At 36.5% G+C, this 22,086-nt stretch overlaps 1 protein-coding gene across 1 annotated transcript in view; it reads left to right on the plus strand.

The window, feature by feature from the left end:
- The window catches only part of DHX29 (DExH-box helicase 29), a 42,667-nt gene that overhangs the window by 19,830 nt on the left and 751 nt on the right, over nt 1–22,086 (plus strand). Inside the window, exons 11-26 of the mRNA XM_008691679.2 lie at nt 766–1,374; nt 3,033–3,176; nt 7,791–7,967; nt 8,612–8,752; nt 10,039–10,183; nt 10,300–10,417; nt 11,033–11,117; nt 12,480–12,568; nt 13,525–13,653; nt 13,749–13,824; nt 14,667–14,891; nt 16,070–16,206; nt 16,617–16,710; nt 18,321–18,620; nt 19,503–19,634; nt 20,641–20,737. Of these exons, the coding sequence (XP_008689901.2) occupies nt 766–1,374; nt 3,033–3,176; nt 7,791–7,967; nt 8,612–8,752; nt 10,039–10,183; nt 10,300–10,417; nt 11,033–11,117; nt 12,480–12,568; nt 13,525–13,653; nt 13,749–13,824; nt 14,667–14,891; nt 16,070–16,206; nt 16,617–16,710; nt 18,321–18,620; nt 19,503–19,634; nt 20,641–20,737 (2,698 nt within the window). The remainder of the gene's footprint in view (nt 1–765; nt 1,375–3,032; nt 3,177–7,790; nt 7,968–8,611; nt 8,753–10,038; nt 10,184–10,299; nt 10,418–11,032; nt 11,118–12,479; nt 12,569–13,524; nt 13,654–13,748; nt 13,825–14,666; nt 14,892–16,069; nt 16,207–16,616; nt 16,711–18,320; nt 18,621–19,502; nt 19,635–20,640; nt 20,738–22,086) is intronic.

Raw genomic sequence — 22,086 nt, forward strand, 5'->3', positions numbered from 1 at the left:
TGTTACAGAAATAATTTTATAGCACAGAATTAGGATAACTTAGATTGACTCCATTGTAGTTTTTTTTTTTTTTAAGATTTGTTTGAGAGAGAGAGAGCGAACATGAGTGGGGGTGGGGAATGGGCAAAGCAGGCTCCCCACTGAGCAGGGAGCCCAATGTGAGGCGCGGTCCCGCGACCCTGGCATCATGATGTGAGCCGAAGGCAGATGCTTAACCAACTGAGCCACCCAGGCGCCCTTCCACTGTAGTTCATTTTAAATACTTTGACCTATAATCTTAATTTAACTACCAGCATCTGACAGGGGAGCTTCGTTTCAGAAATGCTTTATGGATCATCTACATCTTTACGTAGCACCACTGCAGGAGTAAATAATAAAAAAGTATTCACTAGTTTCCTATGTTCCAGGACTGAGCACTTTTCATTTAGTAACTTAAAGTTTACTTCAGAGTATGTCTATAAAGGAGATATTAGCCCCATTTTACAAATGTAGAAACTGAGACACAGAGAGGTTATTTGCCCAAGGTCACACAACTAGTAAGTCTAGAAGCCTGAATATGATATATGCTATTTATAAATTTACAATATAAGCATGTGTGTCTTATATTAAAGTAATAACTTACTAATTTAAGAGAGAAATTACATTTTAAAAGGAAAGTAGCTATTCTCAGTTGTAGCCTATTGAATTTTGGTTTCCAGTAGGTAGTGAAAATAACATACTGCTGATTGTTTGTTTGTTTGTTTGTTTGTTTGTTTTCATTTATAGTCAGTGCATCAGTTACTTCCTCCTACTTACCGAGATGTTTGGCTGGAGTGGAGCGATGCAGAAAAGAAAAAGGAAGAATTAAATAAAATGGAAACCAATAAACCCCGTGATCTTTTTATTGCCAAACTTCTGAACAAATTGAAACAACAGCAGCAACAGCAGCAACAGCATTCTGAAAATAAGAGAGAAAACTCTGAAGATCCGGAGGAATCTTGGGAAAATTTAGTTTCTGATGAAGATTTTTCTGCACTGTCCTTGGAATCAGAAAAGGCAGAAGATTTGGAACCTGTTAGAAACCTGTTTAGAAAGTTGCAAAGCACACCGAAGTACCAGAGACTTCTAAAGGAAAGGCAACAGTTACCTGTGTTCAAACATAGGAATTCAATCGTTGAAACTCTTAAAAGGCACCGGGTAGTGGTTGTGGCAGGTGAAACAGGGAGTGGCAAAAGTACTCAAGTGCCACATTTTCTGTTGGAAGATTTGCTTCTAAATGAGTGGGGAACAAGTAAGTGTAACATTGTCTGCACCCAGCCCCGAAGAATCTCAGCAGTGAGTTTAGCCACAAGAGTATGTGATGAGTTGGGCTGTGAAAATGGACCTGGAGGAAGGGTAAGATGTTGTTGGACTCCATCTCAGTGAGTGGTGACATTACTCACCTTTGCTCTTGGGATCCAAATGGAACCTGTACCATGTATGAGTTTTTACTATTACTGTTTGTTCAGTAGCATATCTCAGGCACTTTTCATGTTTTCTTTGATAGATGTCATATTATGGCACTTGAAAAGGGTTGTTAGTAATTGTCATAAAAATTCTCATATCAAGGAAAAATATATTCATTTTAATAATTGAATATTCAAATATGTTATATACTAAAGAGAACGAAGAATATAGACAAATTCAGATTTGACTGTAATAACATAAATCTCAAGTTCCTGCAAGTAGTTTCTATGGAATGTATTCCTGAGTGATTTTCATTAATTCTTTTTAATAAGCAGAAGAAAAATACAATATAGAAGAAAAAGCTAGACTGTTCTCAAGCCCCTGATTTTTAAAAAATGGAAAAAATACTGAAATATCTCTTGTCGTGGGTTTTGCCATGCAAGCATACCCAAAACTATTTACACCTTAACCAGAATGACTGCAAAATACAGAAATTAATAAAATTGTTTAGAACCAAATATGATGAATTCCAAGTCAAATAACTCTGCTTGTTTATACTTTGCATCGTTCTTTCTGGAGATGGTACTTAACATTTTTGCCTCTGTCTTCAAGATACGTACCTCTTGGGCACCTGGGTGGTTCAGTCCATTAAACATGTGCCTTCGACTCAGGTCATGATCCCAGAGTCTTGGGATCCAGTCCCCAGTTGGGCTCCCTGCTCAGCAGGGAATCTGCTTCTCCCTCTACTCCTCACCCGCTCTTGTGCTCTCTGTCTCTCAAATAAATAAGTACAATCTTAGAAGAAAAAAAAAAGATAACATACACTTTTATTAAAAATGTTTTATGTAACAAATTGGGTTTCTCTCATGGAATGTAAGAAAAAAGACAGTTTCTGTCTTATAAGGAGCTCACGTTAAGAGGATGACAGACATGTACACACAAGGCAAATAAAAGAATGACTGAAAAAAATAAATGTGGTGGAAACAGACGGGACTTCAAGATTCCCATCAGGCACCACTGGTACAATACCAGCTCCTTTTTAATGGTGGCAGCTTTTGTGAAATCTTGATAGAAAATTTTGGGAACGGCTCTAAATTTTTGTTCCTAAGTACCTTAGCGTTTTGTTCCAAGATAATTGAATTAGAATAATATTGATGCCTGGGTGGCTCAGTCAGTTAAGTGTCCAACTCTTGGTTTCAGCTCAAGTCATGATCTCAGGGTTGTGAGATCAAGCCCCGCTTCAGGCTCTGTGCTCAGCACGGAGTCTGCTTGACACTCTACCTCTCTCCCTTTCCCTCTGCCCCTCCCCCCTCTTAAAAAAAAGACTAGAATAATATTGATGGTACCCGAAGAGGGTGAACAGCTTTTGTATCAACACTTCGAAAAGAACAAAAGTTTTTCTTGTTTAAAATTAGCAAAACAAGTTTTACCGTTTTAGATAATTGAAGACCATGGGAAAATAATTTTAATAAATTTCTCTAAATAGATACAGATTTACTTAAGCTGCTCCCCCTAATAGCAGGATCAGCACCTGTGCTACATCTCTTAGTGCTTGTTTCCCAGATCACTCGTGAGAATCTAATCTCAACCTTGTGTTCTCCCTTCAGAATTCCTTGTGTGGCTATCAGATCCGGATGGAATCTCGAGCTAGTGAGTCTACAAGGTTACTCTATTGTACAACAGGGGTTTTGCTAAGGAAACTTCAAGAAGATGGTCTCCTAACTAATGTGTCTCATGTTATTGTAGACGAGGTGAGTATATTCTATAGTCTGGTTCAGATAAATTCAAAACACCTTCATAATAAAAAGATGCTGTTTCTAATACTAGCTAACATTTTCTTCCTGCTTATTTAAATAGCAGACACTTTACATATAATAGTTTTTTTTCTCTAACAAATGTCTCATGTTAATAGATTTAATACCACATGACATTTGCTATATGTTAGATGCTATTCTGATTTTATGTATATAAATTTGTTTAATCCTTCCTCGCACTCCAGTGAAGTAGATATTCTTACCTCTGTTTGACAGTTGTCAAACTGAGGCACAGAGAGGTTAAAATGCCTTGTGTAAGTTCACGCAGCAAGTGCTGAAACTGGAGGTTCAAACTGAGGCCATCTGGCTGCAGTCTGTGCTCTAACCAGTATACTGACTCTCAACTCCATTTAGTTAAAGGATTTTCTTTGATTCTTACTAAAAAAAAAAAAAAGTTTAACTCATCATTTTCTCTCTAGATATATCCCTCCCTGAATCAAATTAGACTGCACACTTAAATTGAATGTTTAAATTGAAAAGGTTCCCATCGGAATTATTTTAAATGGCACAGTAGCCTAGTAAATGTAAATTGATTTGCTTTGTGCATAATTTTGTCAAAAAGAAACCAGATACATAACATTTCTCTTATTCAAAAATATATTAAAAATTTTCCCTCACATAAAGCTTTTGTGAGTGTCTGTTAATTCACTAAGTTCAGAGGGCAGCAGTAAAAGTTCAGCCATTCGGGGCGGTTCAGCTTGTTAAGCGTCTGCCTTCGGCTCAGGTCCTGGGGTAGAGCCCCAGATTGGGCTCCCTGCTCAGCGGGGAGCCTGCTTCTCCCTCTGCCTGCCACCACCCCTGCTTGTGCATGCACTCACTCTCTCTGTCAAATAAATAAAATCTTAAAAAAAAAAAAACATTCATTCATTGAGTTTTAATTAATCGACTACATATAGATTATTGGGTTATTTTCCTCCTTTTGATTAGAAAATATTTTACAAATATAGAAAGATACTACAAAAATGAAAGTAAAAATCTATAACCCCATGACCCAGAAAAAATCAGTGTTGACATTTAAGTTGCATATAATATGCACATTATATTTATATATAGAAATGAATACATGTATTTATAGTTTGTATATATATTTTAACATTTTTTTATATTCTACAAAAACATGATTTTTAGTAAACTTTATAGTATATAATTTGGATGCCCCATAATGTATTAACTTTTTTCCTGTTACACTTTTTTTGTTATTTTAGATTCCACATATAAGTGAAAACATGTTATTTGTCTTATGTCCGACTTATTTCACTTAGCATAATACTCTCTTCATTCATCCATGTTGTTGCAGATGGCAAGGTCTCATTCATTTTTATGGCTGAGTAATACTCCATGGTAGATTCCATTGTATATATTTCATATCTTTATCCATTCATCTCTCGATGGACACTTGGGTTGCTTCCGTATCATGGCTGTTGTAAATAATGCTCTTACAAACACAGGGGTGCATATATCTTCTCACATTGGTGTTTTTGTTTTCTTTTTCTATACCCAGTAGTAGAAATACTGGATCATTTTATGTTTGTTTTTAATTTTTTGAGGAATCTTTATACTGTTTCCACAGTGATTGCACCAGTTTATGTTCCCCACAACAGTGGACAAATGTTCCCTTTTCTCTGCATCCTCACCAACACTTCTTTTTAATTCTAGCCATTCTGACAGGTATGAGGTGATATCTTGTGGTTTTGATTTGCATTTCCCCTGATGATTAGTGATGTTGAGCATCTTTTCATGTGTCTGTTGGCCATTTGTATGTCTTATTTGAAAGAATGTTCACATCCTCTGCACATTTTTAAATTGTGGGGTTGTTTTGGTGTGGACTAGTGTAAGTTGTTCATAGATTTTGGATATTAACCCCTTATCGGATACATGATTTGCAGATATCCTTTCCCATTCATTAGGTTGCCATTTGGTTTTGTTGATGGTTTTCACTGTGCAAAAAGCCTTTTATTTTGGTGTAGTCACAATAGCTTATTTTTGCTTTTTAGGAGTTTTATGGTCTCACATTTAGAACTTTAATCCATTTTGAGTTTATTTTGTGTATAGTATAGAAAATGTTCCAGTTTTCCTAACATTGTTATTGAAAAGACTGTCTTTTCTCCATTATATATTCTTGCCCCTGGGTGAACCCTAATTTAAAAGCCAGACCAACTTGAGGGAGCTGTTCTTTCATGGGTCATGTTAGTCTCATTTACTGAATTGTGATTTACTGAATTGTGCTTGAATGTGATACTGTCAATATCTTGAACAATATGGTAAAAGTAAGAAAAAGCCCAGTGAAATTCATCATCATGTTAAATACAAGAATATAAAAGATGTTGGGACAGAGTTCATTATATTATTCAGGACCTTTCTTTTTGACAGTGCTCAGGATAATACTTCTACCTTACGATGATGAATAGTTGTGCGATTTGGTTTGTGGTCACTGTGTGAGTTAACTAGCTTTTCCTGCTGGCTGCTGCTATGCTTACAGCCAAATCTTTTGCCTACCTCTCCTGAATGTGCTTAATATAAAGGACACATTTTTTTTTAGTTCTACTTTATGATTTTTTTAAATCAGTATCTGCATAAATTAACACGTATTTGATGAGCTTCCTCAGATTTGCCTCATCCATCAGGAAATCTCTCAAGTTTCAGACATAAATAACCTAGTCAAACCACCAAAGTAAAAATAACTAAGATTAGTCCTTCTTTCTCCCTAAATCCAGTCACCTAGACCTATTGATTGTACTTTTCTCAAATTCATTCATTTTTCTCCATCTTCAACTAGTATTGCCCTTATAGAGGTTATTATTTCTTTAAGTACTACAAAAACCGATAATTAAACTTTTCTATTTTGCTCTCCTCCATTACATTCTCCACATTATAGACAATTATCTTTTTTTTTTTTTTTAAGATTTTATTTATTTAGTAGAGAGAGAGGGAGCATGTGCACAAGCAGTGGGGAGGGGCAGAGGGAGAGAGAGAAGCAGACTCCCCGCTGAGCAAGGAGCCCCACTTGGAGGTAGATCCCAGGACCCTGAGATCACGCCCTGAGCTGAAGGCAGATGCTTAACTGACTGAGCCACCCAGGCGCCCTGCCAGTTACCTTTTTCAAACCAAAACTCATACTGCATGATTTCCCTACTTTAAGATTTTTTTTAAAGGTTTATTTTCAAGTAATCTCTAATCTTTATACCCTGTGGGGGGGGCTTGAACTCAGAAACCTGAGATCAAGAGTTGCATGCTCCCCTGACTGAGGCAGCCAGGTGCCCCTACAATGTTTTAAGCACTGCCCAAGTCATTAGGGTACAGCAGATTACCAAGCACCTCACCTGCTTTATCTCTTGCCCCTTCCCATTCTGAAGGTATCATGTTTGCTTTTCCAGTCCCTAAAATGTATTATGACCCCTCTTTTTACCGTGATTTTATACAATTTGCATCCCATCACCACTTTCCCTCCCTTTCTCATCCTATTCCTCCTTCATCGTTTTTTTTCAAACTCATCCTTCAGTTCTTAGCATTGATGGCAATTTCTCTTAGTATACTCCCTGACCTCCTGAATTGACTACTCTTCATGTGTAAATTTAAAACCATCCTGTACAGTATCTTACTAGACTGTAAACCGAAATGGAGAGAACTGTCTTGGTCTTTTTTACATTCCCAGCATCTAGCATAATGCTGAGTATTTACTATTTGTTGGGCTCTGTTCTGAGGGCTTTACATGATGTCACTGGACTGTCACAAGCACTCTACTAAGTTTATATTATAGGTATTCTTATTTTATAGAAGAATAGACCCAAAAATATTTAACATTCTTAAAGTCATACTGTAAGCGGCCAAGAAGAGTTGAACCCAAGCGATTGATTCCAGAACCTGAACACTTATTTACTGCTTACTTACAAACAAATGAATGATAAAACCTGTTTTAATTTGTTATCTTCATATACTTAATATTTGTGTGCTGCCTTAAATCTTACAAAATAAAAATGGGCTCGAAATAAGTCAGAATACACAGAGTTGGAAGACAGCTATATTCAGAAGATCTGGAACTCTGTATACCACATCTGTTACGTTCTTCCCTAAAATGTGTGGGCCAGAAGGGCATTAAAAACCATTTTTCTCGGACAACTCTTTGAGACCCTGCTGGATCCCTACAGCCAACCCCCCTTTTTCTACATAATGCATGAACCACCAGTCTTGTGGTAACGATGACCGTACAGTTTGGTATTAGTGGCAGAACTTGAGGAGTCACCCTGGCTTGGCTTCTAAGGGAAATTTAGGAGATAACCTCATCTTAACCAAATACTTACAAACCATCTCGTAAGCTTGCATCCTGTTATCATAACTGATTTTGTTCGTTATATGCTGATTTTTATGGCTTCCGTTTTAGAGGGTGATTTTATTTTCAATTCTGAAGATCTACCTTATTGAAACAACTTCTCTCTGCTTCCCCATGTATCAACTATATTTAAATACTAACTTCTGGTAGATTTGCGTGTCTGATTATTTTAGCCTCGTACTAGACCTTATATATGGTTAAAATTTTTGTTCCATTTATACTAGGTTCATGAAAGAAGTGTCCAGTCAGACTTCCTACTGATTATCTTGAAGGAAATTTTACAGAAACGCTCTGATTTGCACTTGATTCTAATGAGTGCCACTGTAGACAGTGAAAAGTTTTCTACATATTTCACACACTGCCCTATTCTCAGAATTTCAGGAAGAAGCTATCCTGTCGAGGTAAGTTTTCTTTATAATGCTTACGTGAACAGAAACTACATTCCTACCGGGGAGTTTCCCCCAGAAGATAGGACCTAGTAGTCTGAGCCCATACTTAGTCCTCCAGTACTCCAAGTCAGGAGAGGACTTGGAGATGGCTTGGGAATCAGGCGGCTGGTGCTGCCTGGATTGAGGGTGGGTGGGCTGGAAGGAAGGATTCTGCTGAAAGACGTACCTGAGAAGTACAGAACATAAAACACACTTCCATGTCAAAACCATTATAAGCAGATTGAGAGTGGCTGCCTGGCAATAAAGAACTCCTTTTGCACCCACCTCTCCAATTTAGGCTTGTTTTGAAACTTCTGGTCTGCCTGTTCTATTCTTAATGTTTGTCCTTGGGTTCAGCTTAAAAAGACAGCTCTTTTTAATCAGTTTTCACAAATTAAAAAAAAGACACCATAATGTAATTTGTCCTGAGACTTCTAGGGACAAACTCCTGTCAACCAAGTTTTCCATTCCCAAATAATGTAAAAAGAAGCTTTTCTCATAATAGACTAAATTAACATTTGGTAACGTTCAAAAGATAATGATCTCCTCATTCTTTTTAAAATGATATTTACTGAAATGAATTTGAGTTCATCATTTATATGCCTTAATCTATGTAGGTTTTTCATCTTGAAGATATAATAGAAGAAACAGGCTTTGTACTGGAGAAAGACTCCGAATACTGTCAGAAATTTCTGGAGGAGGAGGAAGAAATTACTATTAACGTTACAAGCAAAGCAGGAGGAATAAAAAAATACCAGGTAAAAAGAAAACATTTTCAGAGATATCTGATAGTGATAGCCAGGGCATAACCTTCTGTGAGAGGTTTGAAATCATATGGCTGGCACAGTGAATTTGAGTATAATTTGGTAGAAAAGGAAGAGATAGGACTTTGAGCAAATTTTAAAGATCATTTCTTTGATCTTCGGTTTATGGTATTTTATCTTTTTACAGTATTTTGGCCATATAGATAGACATAAAAAAATCAAGGACCATATAAATAAGAAGGAAACTTTATTGTTTCATAGCCATGATTAATTATTTAGGAGTAAATTTGTAATTATTTTCCTTACTTTATCTGAACACCTTAGATGTTGAGGATGGGGCAGGCCCGAAATCTAAATAGATCCTTGCCATTTCTTTTCTCAGCAGCCTCTGTCCTGGTATGAGCCAACCCCAGCTATATAGTGAAGCTGTCTAGGGCAAGCACAGTTCTTCCTGGAGAGTTAGTTTCAATGATATGTTTATTTTTAGAAGTATCATAAAAACTAAATTATCCTATATTTTAGCGAGTGATACTATATCCAGTATATTTTCTGTATCCATGATATTTCATGCTTATATCCAATCTGATGGAAACATGAAGTTACTTTATCTTTTACTTAAGCAGATAAATTAAGAAAACAAAAACTAAAATCTTTCCCTAAAACTCCAGAGATAGAAACTAGAAATTAAAGAAGGACTTCAAAAAATAAAGGTATTTCAAGAGATAATTGGAATTCAGCAACCAAAATAGAATCTAGTAGGAATGAGGCAGATATAAACTATTTAATTTATTATGGGGACACCTGCGTGGCTCAGTTAGTTAAACATCAGACTCTTGGTTTCGGCTCAGGTCATGATCTCAGGGTCATGAGATCCAAGTTCCACGTCTGGCTCCGTGCCCAGCGTGGAGCCTACATAAGATTCTTTCTCTCCCTCCCCCCCCCCCCAAAAAGTTACTATGACCTCTTCCTGGAATGCTTCTCGTTGCCACAGAACAATGCATACGGTGTTCTGTTTTTCTTAGCTCTTCTTTAATTTAGTATGTACATGACAAGATTAAAAGTTTTGCTGTACTTAAGGAGGTTGAATGAAATGAAATACGCAGCACATGAAATTTTACGCTTTTTCCACAGTTAAAAAGTGTACTCTTACATATTTTAGCAAAATAATGACAATGAGAAATACAGTTTTGAATGAGTGCAAATACATCTTTTCTTCCTTCTTTGTCTTATAAAAATACTTAATATTTTTGTTCACCTTTTTCTGATTGTGTTTCTTGTAGGAGTTTATACCAGTTCATACTGGATCAAGTGCTGATTTAAATCCATTTTACCAAAAGTATAGCAGCCGCACTCAGCATGCTATTCTCTACATGAATCCTCATAAGATCAACCTTGATCTCATTTTGGAACTTCTTATATATTTGGGTATAGATCTTTTTCTAATTTGACTCCCTTTGTTTTGATAAAACTTTTCTGCTGACTGAAGATGCTTTCTTAACATGTTACATGCTATCCCTGGCCTTTCTTCTGTTGAATTTCAGACAGAAGTCCCCAGTTCAGAACTATTGAAGGAGCAGTGCTGATCTTTTTACCAGGACTTGCACATATTCAACAGTTGTATGATCTCCTATCAACTGACCGGAGATTTTTTTCTGAACGGTAACTACAAATCTTTATTATAGTCTAAGTAGTTTTGAAATAGAAAAATGTTTATTAAAACTCTGATCAGAATTTTCAGTCTTTTTACCTATAATTAAAATTATCCAAAGTGAATTTTTTAACATTTAACATTAACAGCTTTAACATTTATTAACATTATAGCACTTAATGTATTAAAAATTTTAGATACTATTTCTGCTTTTGTTCTGTGTTCTTAATATGAGTAAGCTGAGGGAATCCTGTGGTTGAGAATAAGAGGGTGACTCCCCTCCCCAACCCACTGGACAGTGCAAAACCCCCTACAGGTTGCAGTTTATCACCCAGACATGGAATCAGCTGTTTAGTGTATCTGTCCTGATACAGTTCATTACTGCTGTCACGGTTCTAATATCCAAGCATATTTTAAAATTCTCTAAACCCTATATTCCATTTAAATTCATATTATTTTTTCTTTGATGAGTATATGTGGTTTCATTGCATCATTCTCAGAACTTTTGTGTGTTTGAAATTTTTCAAAATAAAATTTTAAATTGCTATTTGCAAATAAATTTTGTTATTCTTTGCAGTGTCTTCTAAAGAGAAACTCTTGCTAAGAACTATGATTTTAACTTTCAGATATAAAGTGATAGCTCTGCATTCTATTCTTTCAACTCAAGATCAGGCTGCAGCATTCACACTTCCTCCTCCTGGAGTCAGGAAGGTAAAATTCAGTGCAGTGAATTTACGTGTGATCTGAGAATATTTTATGAAAATGTAATTACTCTTTCACATCACCATTATTAAAATATTATTAAGTGCCTTATAGGCAGTGGCAGACTCTAGATGTTCTCTAGGTTAACAAAATCAGAAGTGAACCCAATATTAAAGTATTTGAATATTTTTATTATGCATTATTAAAGGGACAAGGCTTTTAGGGGAGTGACAGTTGAAAAATATTATGGAATGGATTTTGCTTCTGAAAAGAAAAATCATTACTTTTCCCATCCTTTTCTTGAAGGATGTTGGATATCAGGAGCTATTTGAATCCTGTGAGGATTCCTTGTTGTTCTCCAGGCTGTGCATCCCTGATTGTAATATATAGACCATTAGGTTAGGAAACAGTCTCAGTATTTTCATGTCTCCTCTGTTCAGGATTCTGAATGTGAAGGGATACTTGGCAGGGAGTGTCTCAGATTTAGAAGGGGATAAAAGAGCACACAGTTTAAGAACTGTGGGGAACCCAGGAGCTCCCAGAAAGAACCTAGGTTCTGAGGCTGCTCTAATCTCTTAATATTTGGGCTTCCCCCTAAGATTTGGTTTAAAGAAAAGAGTTCTACCTCTTAAAAAAAAAAAAATGTTGCTGAGATAGAATGAGCACCTAGGTCCCATCTAAGTATTAGAACCCAGATTATTATTTCCTAAGTCAAATGAATAAGAAAAACAAGCAATCACTATTGAGTTACAGAGTTGAGATAGAGCAATACATAAGTGAGTATTTGATGGAGAATTTCCTAAATGTTTTACCTCCAAGGACTCAACAGAAAAAATGCAAAGACCGTAGTATTCAGCCATGACCATTAAGAATTTTAGAACTAGAAATGGATCTAAGAAATCCTCTATTTCTACCTCCTGAATTACAGTAGAAGTATCTGAAGTCACCTAACGTAAAATGACTTGGCTGAGGTCGCACAGCTAGTAAGTAGAAGAGCCAGGGCAACAACCCACTTCTTACCGATGTACTATTATTTTCAATAATTGTGAATGGTTGTGCTGAGCTGTCAGGAATACTGGCCCAATTTCCCAGGCTACTTAGTTCATTTTTAAGATGACTGACTAGAATTAGGGGAACGGTATTTTTGTTGGAATGAAAATCTCTAACTTTAATTGGCAAGTTAAGCTGTGAAAACTAATAAATTTACACAGTAATAGCAGGTAGATGGTGAATTTTTGTAAATAATTTTGAAAATCACTTTTGTAAATAATTTTGAAAATCACTTTTTAAAATTCATAAGGTCAAACTATAGTTTAAATGATTGCACACTGCTGAAAGTGGTTATCTAAATCTTTTGGTTTTTATTTTCAGATTGTTTTAGCAACAAATATTGCAGAGACAGGTATCACTATTCCAGATGTTGTATTTGTAATTGACACTGGAAGAACAAAAGAAAATAAGTAAGTTTGAAAAGGGTTTGGTGCTCTTATATTCTTGGGAGAAATCACAGAATCATATGGGGAAAATTCCAAATGTCCTAATTCTACCCAAAACAAAAAGCCTCAGAGAAACTCTAAGAAACTTTAAAATGCCCAAGAGTAAATGTCAAGTTTCATGTCTTAAGTTTTCCCATAAGTAATGCCATGTACGACTACTTGGAGAAAACTGCTCTCTGAGAAAATTTTCAGAACAGATTTTTTTGTAAAATTGTTTGAAAAATATCCTTACAAAAACATTATTTGAGATTATAACAGAGCATATGGATTTTGGAATCAAAGTTGGATTTAAATCTCTGATCTGTAATACCGGTAGGTAAGTATAATTATCAGTCCCTTCATATGTAAATGGGGAGCATGAATATTTTTCATAATTGAAAGTACGTGGTATAGTAATTGGCACTTAATAGGTAACCTTCCCTGAACCTTCATAAAAAGGTTACTACTTTATAAATGTTTTCATGTTTATGTTGCAAAAACAGGGAAGACCACCTTGATAGTCTGTCGTAATCCATATACACTCTCCCGCTGTTAGGAAACTTCAGTAATATTCGGCAATGCATAGGACTACTAAGAGCCATTTCTCAAACTTTTTCAAAGAAGTCTTATTGCATAATTCATAGGCCTTCCATTAAAATAAAACATCTTCCATGGTCGGATTAATTTGGGAAAGGTTGAGTGAACCAGGTTTTTCCCTTGTAGAGGTATTTGAAGCTTTTGATAGTATGAGACTTAGTTTGCAGAGTTTGCTGAATTATTTAAATATGAAACATGACTTGGGAAATACCCTGGCCCACAACGAATGGACTTTTTTTTTAGCCTGTTTTCAGTGTAATTTTAAGAGTTGCCTATTTCCAGCTTTTTTCAAATTTTGATTTAAGTCCTTTATCTAAATATTCTCTCCTCAAACTTTTCTTCAGGTACCATGAAAGCAGTCAGATGAGTTCTTTGGTTGAGACGTTTGTCAGTAAAGCAAGTGCGCTGCAGCGCCAGGGGAGAGCGGGGAGGGTCCGAGATGGCTTCTGCTTCAGAATGTACACAAGAGAAAGGTATGCCACGGCCCTGGGAACCAGGAGGACATCAGTCATTATAGTGTGGCATTTCTGATAATAGGTCAAGTGTTTAATATTATTTTATTTTTCAGATTTGAAGGCTTTATGGACTATTCTGTCCCTGAAATCTTACGTGTGCCTTTGGAGGAATTATGTCTTCATATTATGGTAATGCCAAGGGAATTAAGATGCTCTTTTTTTATTCTTTTCTAAAAAAGAGAAAACATGAAGACTTACACTTCTCTTACCCTATGTTGCTCTAGATTTTCATGTATTTTTTTTTTACTCTTGAATAAATACCCCCTCCCCCATCTTTTTTTTAAAGATTTTATGTATTTGAGAGAGAAAGATAGTGTGCACGAGAGAGCACACAAGGGGGAGCAGCAGAGGCAGAGGTAAAAGTAGGCTCCTGCCTGAGCATGGAGCCTGACGCGGGGCTCCATCCCAGAACCCCAGGATTATGACCTGAGCTGAAGGCAGATGCTTAACTGAGCCACCCAGGCGCCCCATTCTCCCATCTTTTTATAAGTAAACCCATTGTGCTTAAATTCTACCACAGGCACTTGTCCTTAATAGACTAAAACGAGCTCTCAACTGGGGGCAATATTGCTCACCAGGGGAGAAGGTGGCCGTGCTGCACGGGCAGCTGGTGGGTAGAGGCCAGGGCCGACTGCTCAACAGTGCTGAGACCGAGAAACCCTGACGTAGACCAAGGCCTTCCCAGTCTGAAAGAGCTATAACAATACCCTTCGGTTCTTAGATTTTGACTTTACAAAAATCAGGAATGAGGAAACTAAAAATATGGCCTAGAAGATCTCTTCCTCATATCAGCCCTTAACACACACACACACACACACACACACAGTCTCTCACTCCCAATTATAAGAAAAAGAACAGGATAGCCTTACTGAGACATGTATGTCTCTTTTCTCGGAATTTAGTTCCAATTTGACCATCTCTTTGGTCAATTCTTATAACATACTGATTTATCACTCTTTTTTAATGTGCAGAAATGCAATCTTGGTTCTCCTGAAGATTTCCTCTCGAAAGCCTTAGATCCTCCTCAGCTTCAAGTAATCAGCAATGCAATGAATTTACTCCGAAAAATTGGAGCGTGTGAGCTAAATGAGCCTACGCTGACTCCACTGGGCCAACACCTTGCAGCTCTGCCTGTGAATGTCAAGATTGGCAAGATGCTTATTTTTGGTGCCATATTTGGGTGCCTTGACCCAGTGGTAAGATAAATGCTGCTCTTGCTTCTTTAACTGTCATTTTGGCTGGGAAATTACTAAGTTTGGAAATAAGTTTTACTTTTTATATTTATATACAGGATACTACACATTCATCCCTTTACTTAAGTATACTGGAGGTACTATTTTGTAAATGGGTTTGGCTTGTGTAGACTTTTGCTATCAAAAATCCGACTTGAAATGTTTCTTTAATTGACTACATAGGGGGGTAGAGCAAGAGAGCTGTGTGGGGAGGGGGAGACAGAGAGAGTCTTAGGCAGACTTCATGCCCAGCACAGAGCCCAACCGGAACTCAGTCTCACACTCCTGAGATCATGACCTGAGCCGAAATCAAGAACTGGATGCTTAACTGGTTGAGCCACCCAGGTGCCCTATTTATAGTAGATGATTCTTTGAAAGCTGTGAACCCCACAGACTTTCCTAAGGAGAATGAAAAACTTTCTTCCTTCGCTTTTCTGCATTCTCTCTCTGAGCCAGCAATTACTAGCGGTTCTGTTTTATCAAATTATCTCAGAATTAACAAATTGTGTGCCTCTTTTTGAAACTCTGGGCCTGCTGTGCCCTTTCAGCTTTCCAGTTTTACCAGGCTATGGCCTTTTCTGGGACTGCAAATCATTCTGTTTAAAAACAGAATGAAGAGAGTGTAACGTGCTCTAGTCTGTTTCTCTGGTATTAGAATACTCACCAGAATTGTCCTGAGTCCAAAAGATAATCTCTGTCATGATCATTGATGTGAAAAGCTACAACAACAAATGGGCCATAATGCATTACCAATTATTTTAAAAGTATTTAAAGAACATTGCAGGCAATGGAAATTTAGTAGGCTAAGAGTCAAGGTGTAAGAGCTATGATTCTGGGATTGCTTCTGTGTGACAGACTGTGAATCACTGTACACACATTCAGGTATTTATCTGATTCTGGTGATGTGACCGCCTTATAAATATGGTCTAAAAGTGATATATTTTTTAAATTAAACAAAATGAAGCCCAAAGTAACTAATTAAAATGAAAATGTTAGCTATTGTAGAACACAGTAAAGGTATTGGAAAAGAAGAAACATGCAACTTGAAAGTGGGACTGACTGTTGTAGGATTTGCTTTTTTTACACATCATCCTTCCATGTCTGCCTCTTTAATGGTAAATGTTTTGCTTATTTATGGACAGGCAACACTAGCTGCAGTGATGACCGAGAAGTCTCCTTTTACTACACCAATTGGTCGGAAAGATGAGGCAGATCTTGCAAAATCAGCTTTGGCTATGGCCGATTCAGACCACCTGACAATCTACAACGCATACCTAGGGTAAAGAAATAATCTGGGTGTTGTCAATAAGTCGGTGACCTGAGGTTATTTACTTTTTAAAAATTTATCTTTGATGTTCATTAAGAAGATATATCTAAGATTTCCCTTTTAGTTCATATAGCAAGGTATAATTATTTTAAAGATGTCTATTTTTATAATCCTTTCCAAAATTTGACTGTAATGTACTTTGTATTGTTGTGTCTATATTACTTCGTATTTGGAGTTAATAATTTACTATCATCCACAAAAAATCTCAGCGTTAAAGTTCATATTATATTCGTAGCTCCTACAACCATTAAGAACCCCCTCCCTTAAGTGATTGTAATTTAATTAAGCTTACTTTGGCTAATACCTCTGAAAAAGAGTTTGAAAAGAAAACATGTTGAACTTCGGTCATTTTATTTATCTAGATGGAAAAAAGCGCGGCAAGAAGGCGGCTATCGCTCTGAAGTAGCATATTGCCGGAGGAACTTTCTTAATCGAACATCACTGTTAACCCTAGAGGTCAGTCTTAGTACAACTTTCTAACTCGGGGGCATATGGTTGAGTAGTAGGCTTATTTTAGAAAAAGAAATGCCAGGGATAGTGCTTGACACATAGTACAGATTTAATTTAGTGAATTAATAAATTTATAACTTTTTGTTGTTTCTTGTAATAGGTAACTTTTATGTATCGCTACAGTGATTTAAAATAGTATTTAACAACCATAATGTAATAATCATAAAATACTTCCAAGGCTTGGAATCTAGTCATTTTTCCTAAGAGCCCCAGTTCCTTTTAGGGAAATTCTTTTCTGTTTCCCTGAATATTAGCCAGCTACTTAGATGCAGGTAGGATGATAGTCACGGAAAGGCATCCAAGGCATCCCTCCCTGTGGCTGATTGTGACCGGGTTTATAAATCTGCTCTTGGGAAGGGAAACCTAACAGCTGTGCCCATCACTCAGGTTTTTTCTACTCTTGAGGATCAGAATTATTTCTTGGAGGAGAGAGAGTAGAAGTATAGTTAAAGACAAGTGATGGCAAAAGCAGGGCGCCTCTGCAAATAATGTTCCTGGTGCATGGGACACGGTGTTTAGCACACCATCTAAAGGCAGACAGTTACTACAGACACGCTATGAAAGTATTCAGCAAATAATGTATCTCACATAATTCCTCTACTCCGAGCTCATATTTTAAAGGCTTAAATATTTTATTCCCATATAACTTAACACATTTTTTGTCATTCAAAATAACGGTTGGGATAAGAGCAGGGACATCTCTCAGAATGAGTTTTGTCCTCCTGCAAGTAGATAAAGGGATAAATTAAAGAAACCGCTGCCTCTGGGCTAACTCACTGGGATTCTCCTCGGTCTCCACTCCCTTCCAGCCGCCCAGTTGCCTCCCCCCTCCTTCCTTCTGTGAGCCTTTTCCACCTCCCCTGGGCTGCGAGGTTTTCCATCTCTTCACTTACCCTGTGGTGTTAGGGCAGCTGTTTGGCCTTTTCTTACCTGGAATCAAAGTCTCTTCAGTCCCAAACAAGAACTCTAAAGGAAATCCTAAATGTAAATATCACCTTTTAATCGCCTGTATCCTGTTTACTTTGAAAAATGCTCGTCCTTCCTATAGAATTTAAGCTGATTGGCACTTAGTTACTAAAGGTTAATACAGATTTTAGGCAATAATTTTAGATTAAATGACAGTGTCATTGTTAGAATTAAGGTGAGATTCTCAGGGGCAAAGGAACGAAGTATTTGCATTCCAGGATCAAGATTCCTCCCCTGTTCTTTCTCTAATTACTAGTTCCCTCTGTGACCATCCTCATTGTGTGGAGAGAGCTACTAGTAAAGTAAATATATTGAATGCAAATGTGTTCAGACACATTTTTATTGCTCTCACATTTTAGACATTATGCTTTATGACATGTAAAGTCTTGGGATGTAGAAATAGGTAATTCTTCAATCCTTGATTTACCAGTATCGTTTTCTCCTCCCTCATTTGATTTGGGCTGTAGTTAACTACGTAATTTGGCATCCTGTCAGTTTTGATAGGAAGCAGCAATATATATTAAAGCGTTGTCAGTTTTTCTATTTTAATCAATTACGATCTTGTCTTTTTTTAACATAAACCAATCTAGGATGTAAAGCAAGAGTTAATCAAGTTGGTTAAGGCAGCGGGATTTTCATCATCAACTTCTAATGACTGGGAAGGAAACAGAGCCTCACAGACCCTTTCCTTCCAAGAAATTGCCCTTCTTAAAGCTGTACTGGCCGCTGGACTGTATGACAATGTGGGGAAGATAATCTATACAAAATCAGTTGATGTTACAGAAAAATTGGCTTGCATTGTGGAGACAGCCCAAGGCAAAGCACAAGTACATCCATCCTCAGTAAATCGAGATTTGCAAACTTATGGATGGCTTTTATACCAGGAGAAGGTAAAGTGCTCAATCTTAATTCCACTGTTCAGAACATTATTCTAGAAGTCAGTGGTAACAAGTTAGGATGCCCCGACAGGTACTATATTTCATTCTTAAATTGAGCTGTTTATTTTTGTACTTATTTGAAATCAGTATGTATATAGTTTCATCAAAAAAAAGTCCTTATTTCTTTCACTTAATGAAAGAAAAATATTAAAGTTTCTACTCTGACCATCATCATGTATCAGTTCCCTAAGATTTCACCAAATGTTGCTACCTCAGCAGAGAACGAAGACATGTTATACGTGCATTTCAAATAAGGGGGGTTTGGGATTAGGCAGAACTCTGTATGACCTGGCAACAGTTTGAGTCGCAGTGTAACCCAGAATAACTTAAAAGCAATTATTTATAGCTTACAATTAAAAAAATCTTTTGAATTGTAGCTTGCTATAAACTAACAAGGATCCGTAATTTCAAGCACTGGCTCAAAAAATCATTACCCTGTCGTAAAACTTAAATGTAAAACATGAGGAATTACTGACTAGTGGCCATAGCTGAACATTGGTCTAGAAACCAGACACTTTGAAACAGTTTTATTTTTTGTGCTAAGCATTGGCATGATAAAATTACTTGCTCATAGTTTTATGTTCAAGGTATATAATTCATCCTTACAATTAATGTTTTAAAATGCCTTTTTATAGTGTAAATGCACAGATGGTGAATGTGATTATTATAACATTGGCAAATTATGTGCATATGAGAACGTAAAGGTAGCTTTACAAAACTTACGATGTGAATCTTAAAAGGGCAAATTCTAGAAAAATGCTTATGTGAAACATAAATGAATTTCTTACATTTTTAGGCTGCGAAGTTTTTTTCTTCCTCTTTATTCCAATGCAGGTAAGGTATACCCGAGTATACCTGAGGGAAACTACCCTAATAACCCCTTTCCCAGTTTTACTTTTTGGTGGTGATATCGAAGTTCAACACCGGGAACGTCTTCTTTCTGTTGATGGCTGGATCTGTTTTCAGGTACATGCTACAACTGGTCTCCTAACATTAAAATCCTCTACTTGCAGTACCACCGAGGTAGATTTTTAAAATTTTATTGGCGTTTGCGTAATCTCTTCCTATCATTTGACTTAAAGTGGAAGACTTCCTTATATTTTATATTGCCTATACTGTTTTAAATCTGGTACGTATGAAAATCATAAAATATTGCTACTATTACAGATTGCATTATCAGTAATAATAACTTGCCATGTGTCATGTACTTCAGTGGTTAACTTTACATGGATTATCTCAAATTTATTACCCCGATAACCTTGTTACTAATTTCCGTAGTTTCCTGTCTATAGATGAGACACGTAAGTTCAGTGAGAAGTTTAAATAACTTTCTTAGATTAAATGAATTGTTATTGGCCAACCAGGACTTTTAAAGCACCTTCTGTTATATTGTGCCATCTGTAAAACAGATTCACAGCTTTTAATGAGTATAGTCAAGTTTTTCTCTGGAAAAATTAGACCAATCACTGCTACCGGCAATAAGCTTATTTCTTTGTAACCCCATCAACGCTAACCAGCTTAAAAAAAATCTAATACATTCTGTTACTGTATGCCATCACGATTTGTCTAAGACTAGAGAAGTAAACTTAAATGCAACTTTAAAAATATATGCAGTTCTCTCCAAGAGGACAGGGTGATAGAAATCATCTGTAACTGGACTGTGGTCATGGTTGCACAACTATATAAATATACTAAAAATCATCAAATTGCACACTTAAAAATGAGTAGATTTTTAAGGTTAGTAAATTACACTTCAATAAAGCTGTTAATTCCTTCCCCCAAATTTCAGTCTTCACTCCCACAGAGTTATTGTAAGAGAAGCTACAGGAAATAATTTGCCTGTATTTTTCCAATAACATTTTCTATTGAAGTCCAGATGTGTTTAAGCAGATGGTAAGGTGTACATGCTTACCTTCGTTTATTCACACTCACAGGGATTAACTTTGGCCAATTTGTTATCTCCTCTCAACAGGCCCCTGTAAAAATAGCCGTCATTTTCAAGCAGCTTAGAGTTCTCATTGATTCTGTTTTAAGAAAAAAGCTTGAAAATCCTAAGATGTCCCTTGAAAGTAAGTATTTGATTATAATGTAAGTAGAAAACCATCTATTTTTAAACATTGGAGTACATTAGAGCACACTGAAGTCTTATGGTCCATGTGATTAAATATTGTTTTCATAAAATTTATTTTATGCTGAATTCCATCAGACTCCTAGACATATTGCTTCATTATTCACAATCCAGTTATCCTCTTAAGATTCTTTTACTCTTTCCTCTTCTAAGCTTCACTTCTAAACTTCTGGCCATTTCACAGAAAAAAAGGATGGTAAAACTGAGCATTGTAAATTTTGATTATAAGGAACTGTGAGGTTTCCAGCATGTTTGTATCTACCATACTCACAAATGCAGAGCTAGTCTGTGTTTAAAAAGTACATTATCCTTCAATAGAAACCTTCAATAAACACCTGAGTTTTCGGTTAGTCTGGTGAGTGTTTCCCACCCAAACTTGCCAAATCATCAGAATCATCTTGGCAGATATTAAAATACGAAGTCCAAAGACCTACCCCAGACATATTTAATCTCCTTTATGGGAGAGGCCTGTGTGTTTTTAATCCCTTAATTTATAACACTTCCTCTACTACCATCCGGATCCCTTTTTAAACAGAGTAATTTTTATTAAACTGGATTATTTTACTGGTAAAATTTCTCACATTTAGGATTTGGTTGCTTACTTCTTCATGCTTTGATTTAATGTGTTTCCCTACATATCCTGCAGACTATAGTAGTTGTATCCAAAGCTTTAATTGGATTTCTAGGAAAAGGATATTTTCTACTTGCTGCTCTGTTCCTCCCATTGCATCACATCAGGGAGCATTTAAATTTGGTTTTGATGTTAAAAATTGATCAGTGGGCTTCAATATGATTGTATTTATTAACAAGTATCTCAGTTAATTTTCATAGGCAAGTTGGGAGCCACTGTTCTAGTGCTAATACCCTGAAACTTAGGGAGAATAGAATTCATGGTTCTTTCTAGACCTTCATTGTTTCCCTTGCAGCAAATGACCTTTCCTTTTTCTTTTTTTTTTTTTTTTTAAATGTCATAGTAGCCCCCAAGAATTTGAGTGTCAGGCCATGGGCCCAGTTATCAGAATTTCCCATTGCAACCATTGAAACTCAGGGCATTCTCTTGCTGAGCTAATACAAGACAGAATTTCAGTCTCGCAGCCCTGATAATTACACCTATCTAAAAAGCAGTTAAGTTCTTAGGAAGTCACAATCTCGGAACAACTATTTAAAAGTAGAAGCATCTGTTAACATAACGTCCTTAGCAAATACTACAGCCTCTGTTGCTCTGTTTGTCAAATCAGTTGGTGATACTTTTGTTGTGTAGAAAGATCTGTCACTTCCCTATTGACACCT

The sequence above is a fragment of the Ursus maritimus genome, unplaced genomic scaffold, assembly GCF_017311325.1.
Source record: "Ursus maritimus isolate PB19 unplaced genomic scaffold, ASM1731132v1 scaffold_5, whole genome shotgun sequence".
NCBI lineage: Eukaryota > Metazoa > Chordata > Mammalia > Carnivora > Ursidae > Ursus > Ursus maritimus.